Source organism: Temnothorax nylanderi, unplaced genomic scaffold (assembly GCF_030848795.1).
Source record: "Temnothorax nylanderi isolate EJ_2023f unplaced genomic scaffold, tnyl_v1.0 TNYL_tig0409_pilon, whole genome shotgun sequence".
In the NCBI taxonomy this organism is placed as follows: Eukaryota; Metazoa; Arthropoda; class Insecta; order Hymenoptera; family Formicidae; genus Temnothorax; species Temnothorax nylanderi.
In genome coordinates, this window is record NW_027249471.1 from 6,072 (window position 1) to 11,430 (window position 5,359).

Here is a 5,359-nt window from a genome sequence, read left to right on the forward strand (position 1 = left end):
ACGAACCCCTTGCGATTCTTCCAGCATCGGAACGGGAAGAAGGGAAGGAGTCGTCACCAGTGGTGACGCTGCCTAAGTCAGCGCAGGATGAAGAGAAGGGTGAGGGGGACCCAGATTTAATTGAACTGTAATGCCCCCTCTCCCTAAGTTACTCCAGGCAAACCTAAATCACTGCCGCGCTGCGCAGGACATGTTCTTACAGACCATGGCGGAGCGCGGCAGTGGGCTGGGGGTGGCGGCGGAGCCGTGGTGGGTCCCGCCCAATAGCGCAAGCTGGGCGGTGGACCGGCTTAGCTCCGTCGCCATAACGTGGAGGGTGACGGGAGAGCCTGTCCCCTGTTCTCGTTTGGAGGCGGGGGACGGCTACGTCGCCGTCAGATGGGGCAATGTCTCAGTGGTGGGGGTATACCTGCCCCCCAGCTGGGACGTGGCTAGATTCGAGATGGCACTAGACGCTATATCGAGCTGTGTAACAAGGATTCTCCCTGGGCCGGTGGTGGTGGCCGGGGATTTTAACGCAAAGTCGGCTTTGTGGGGCTCCCCAGTCACCGATCACAGGGGGAGGATCCTCGAGTGTTGGGCGGCGGGCCTAGGACTTATCATTATGAATGAGGGGTACGTACAGACCTGCGTGCGGCAACGGGGGGGTCTATCGTTGATCTGACGTGGGCCAACCCCCCGGCCGCGCGCTGCATATCGGGGTGGAGGGTGGCCGAGGAAATAGAGACACTCTCAGATCACTTGTACATCGAGATGTCTCTCTTGGCCACCCCCCTCCCCCCGCAGGTCACGGCCCGCCGCCGGGAAATAGATACAAAGTTCCCGCGATGGAGTCTAAGAAAACTGGATCGCGGTATGTTCGACGCCGCGATCCAGACCTCGTTGTGGACGGACGACTTCCTCCAGATTGAGGAAGCGGCGGACGTGGACGAGGCATACGAAAGGCTCGGGGATATAATAGTACAAGCGTGTGACGCAAGTATGCCCCGAGTCAAGCCTAGTCCACGCCGCAAAGCGTATTGGTGGACCGAGGAGATCGCCGAGCTACGGCGCTCCTCGGTCCGGGCTAGGCGGAAATGGCTGAGGGCCCGTGCAGGCCGGAGGCCACACGGCCTAGAGGAGGCGGGAGAGGAACACCGCTCCGCCAAGCGGGCCCTCTCCCTGGCAATAAAGAAGGCCAAGGACCGAGCCTGGGAGGAACTCCTGATGGACCTGGACAACGACCCGTGGGGGCGCCCTTATAGAATAATTCTGAACAAACTCAGAGCTTGGGCGCCCCCCACGACAGAAGCCATGGACCCCGAGTTCCTGGAGAAAGTGGTGGACACCCTCTTCCCCGACGATCCGGGGGAGAGGGCCACCGGCGGCCCCGCTCCACCTGACGTGAAGTGGGACGAGGAGCTCGGGATGACCATGGACGAGATGGTCAGAGCTGCGAAAAAGCTTAAAGCAGGGAAGGCTCCGGGTCCAGACGGAGTCCTAGGCAAGGCATGGTCCTTGGTCCCGGGGGAGTTGGCCGAACATCTCAAGGCAATATTCACCAGGTGCCTGAAAGACGGCCGATTCTCCCGTGCCTGGAAGGTGGCAAAATTGGTCCTCCTCCCGAAAGCAGGGAAACCCGCCGATTCACCCTCGGCGTATAGACCGATCTGTTTGCTGGACGAGGCAGGTAAGCTCTTTGAGCGAATAATCGCGGAGCGCCTTGTCCGGCACCTGTCCCGGAACGGTCCGGACCTTAGTCCGGACCAATTTGGCTTCCGCGAAGGCAGATCCACGGTTGACGCCATTAAGCGCATCCGTGCCCTCGCGGAGGCCGCGGCGGAAGCGGGCAGGGTGTTGTTCGGAGTGTCGTTCGACATAGCGAACGCATTCAACACCCTGCCCTGGTGGGTGATAAGGGCGGCACTTGAATACCATCGGGTACCCCTTTATCTAATTGCCGTACTATACGACTACCTCCGGGACAGGAGATTGGTCTATACGGACCGAGACGGAAATATTAGGGTAAAACTAATTGTGCGGGGGGTTCCACAGGGGTCCGTCTTGGGCCCGCTCCTGTGGAACCTAGGCTATGATGCCGTCCTGCGAGTCGTCCCTCCCCCCGGGATGCTGGGTCAGCACCTTTACTGATGACTATTTTGTTATTGTTAATACTGTTGGATGCAAGAAGGAAAGGTTTTTACTTAGAATACAATATGTGTAGACTTTATTAGCGTGACTCTCACAATCAGCTTTGCGTATCGCTTTTCGACTGACTATCGGCACGCCTCGCGGCAACGCAACTCGCACCCGACGCTCGGCCGGATTCGGCCATCTCCGGAGCATGCACACACAACAACACACGCCGTGCACACACACGCGCCTCAAATGCGACGACACACACCTCAACACTTCCGCCGTCGGAGCGTTTTACACACAATCCCAGACTCGCACACAAATCGTGAAAACGGTTTCTCGGTAGAGCCTTAGTAAAAACATCCGCTAGCTGAGCCTCGGATGGCACGAACGCTACGCTAATCTTTCGACTCTTGACTTTTTCGCGAATATAGTGGTATTTAACGTCTATATGTTTGGTCCGCTTGTGGAATTCCGGATTTCGCACAAGACGGATTGCACTTTGATTATCTATATGTAGGACGGTAGGCTCGTCGCAGCGATGCCCAATATCTGCTAGTAAAGTACGCAGCCACACGGCTTCTTTCGACGCGGTTGCAGCTGCAATGTACTCCGATTCGGTTGTGCTTAACGACACAAGCTTTTGGCGCTGAGATGCCCACGTGACAATGCCATTGGCCATGCAGAAAGCATACCCCGTCGTTGATCTACGTGTCTCCACGTCGCTCGCGAAATCAGCATCGGAGTAGCACTCTAACTCGATCTTCGACCCCTCTGCTCGATATTCTATTCCCATACTAACAGTCCTGATCAAGTACGAGATAATCCGCTTTACCGCACGCCAATGACTCTCGTCGTGATTGTTCAAAAACTTACTCACTAGATTAACTGAATACGCAATATCCGGGCGCGTCACTATCGCAAAGAACATCAAAGACCCTACAGCCTCTCGATAAGGCACGTTTTGCTCTTTCTCCCCTGACTCGACCGGATGCAGAATAACATGTGGGTCCGCCGGTACGGAAACCCCTTTTGAGTTATTCATACCGAATTTCTCAATTATTTTCTTCACATACGCCGTCTGATGCACGAACATCGACTTCTTATCGCGATCCCGCTCGATCTGAATACCGACAAAACAACTACAATCCCCGAGAGTGATCTCGAACGCCTCGCTCAGCGTGTTTACGATCTCCGCGATTACTTTTGACGACTTTGAGGCAATAATACCATCGTCCACGAAAAGCGCGAGATACACTTTACAGTCGTTATATACGCCGCAAAACACGCACTTATCGGCATTCGACTCTCGCAAATTGAATCGCTTTAGAAAACCCGCGAACTTCACATTCCAACAACGTGGTGCCTGTTTAAGCCCATATAAAGACTTCACAAGCTTGCACACGACACTTTCTCGTCTTCCGTCTTCCTCGTCGATCCTCAGCCCCGTTGGAATCTCCATCTCTATGTCTTCTTCCAGGTCTCCATGAAGAAACGCCGTGCGAACGTCGAATTGCACAACATCGAGATCCTCCTCGGTGATGATCGCCAACAGCACTCGAATCGAGTCATATCTGACTACCGGCGAGAACGTTTCGGAGTAATCCACTAACAAGGGAACGGTCGGGGGTGTCCGAGACCGATTTGGATGCGCTTTGGATATGTTGTTGAGCATCAAAAAATATTAGACTAGTATTTTTTTTTGCAGCTTATCTCGACGTTTATTGGTCGAAAAAACCCGATTTAGAACCTATCCGATTTGGATGCGCTTTGAATATGTTGTTGAGCATCAAAAAACATTAGACACGTGTTTTTTTTTTGCGGCGTATCTCGACGTTTAGGGGTTGAAACAACCCCTCGAAAATAACGGATTTTATAGTTTTTAGCGAATATCTTCGAAAATATAAGGCGTATGAAAAAAAGTTTGGTACAAAAAGTTTATGGCTTTTTGTGCTCTTTACAATGGCGTAATCAGATTTTTCAAATTTGTCACATTTTTTAATTTAACCCCACCCCCACCTATTATTTTTGCCAAATATAACAATTTTTCCAACGCAAATTTAAGAGCGTCAAATGCCAAATACATCCATGTGTATTTTTATTATGATACCATTATTAGATTTTTGGCAAGACGAGATGATATGTGGTATAGGCGTTGCGTTGTAAGTAGGTGTTGCGTTATTTCTGTTCAAGTTGCGCCGTACGCTTAAAAATTTCCATTTCAACTCCGGGATGACCGAAAGCGCTGATGCGAAGGCCAGCGCAAGGCTATTTCGAGAGTCCTGGACTAGCAACGGAATGTCGACTCCGACATTATAAATACCGCCGAATTGTATCGGGCGGGCAGTCGCAAATTGGAAAGAGACGGTATCAAACCTAACAAAGACCACTCAATTAATTATAAAGTGCGTATTTATTTATATAATTAAAGTTCGAGACAAATATTTAATTTTAATATCTTTCAGAATGAAGTTTAATCCATACAATGTAATAATGCTACTTTCTGCAACTTTCACTGCTTTCAACTATTCACCAAGTCCGACAACTTCGGAGGAAGAAGAAGTAAAAGAAAACATTGAACGTATTGTTGCGCCCGTGCCATTCTACTTCCGGAAATAGGTATCTCCTCGTCATTGTTGACTGTTTCACCAAATAGGTAGAAGCTTTTCCTCTCAGGAATATTAGGGCAAGTACAGTAGCAGAAGTCTTCGTTAATCAAGTCATTTCTAGACACGGGGTCCCTTTGGAAGTCCATACGGATCAGGGGAAGAATTTTGAGTCCAAACTTTTCGCAGAATTGATGAATCTCCTTGGAATTCGGAAAACGAGAACAACTGCTCTGCATCCGCAATCGGATGGACAAGTCGAGCGGCAACATCAGACTATTGTTAATTATTTGGCAAAGTATATTTCTGAAAATCAGAAAGATTGGGATCGCTGGGTCCCTATGTTTTTATTGGCTTATAGATCTTCTAAACACGAGACTACTGAAGTAACTCCCGCCGAGCTGTATTTTGCCCGAGATCTTAGGTTGCCGTTAGATCTGCTTTTAGGAAGTCCTCCAAGGGGAGGATCTCAGTCGGTTGGAGGTTTTATTGGGAATTTGAAGGAGAAATTGGACAGGATCCATTCCAACGTTAGGGAACGTATGGATGTAAAATCTTCACGAGCAAAGTCTTGGTATGATCGGAAGGCCAGGCAAACTCTTTTTCAAGAAGGGGAAAAAGTTTGGTTTTATAATCCT

The 5,359-nt window shown here is 50.5% G+C and overlaps 1 protein-coding gene across 1 annotated transcript; it reads left to right on the forward strand.

Moving 5' to 3' along the window:
• The first annotated feature begins 205 nt into the window (after positions 1 to 205).
• LOC139782405 (uncharacterized) lies at positions 206 to 664 on the forward strand. The gene has a single exon (XM_071721432.1). The coding sequence runs from the start codon at positions 206 to 208 to the stop codon at positions 662 to 664; it is 459 nt and encodes a 152-aa protein (XP_071577533.1).
• Positions 665 to 5,359: the final 4,695 nt, after the last annotated feature.

Bases quoted from the DNA above. Each gene is read 5' to 3' on its own strand.
- LOC139782405 (XM_071721432.1), top strand. From the start codon at position 206: ATGGCGGAGCGCGGCAGTGGGCTGGGGGTGGCGGCGGAGCCGTGGTGG.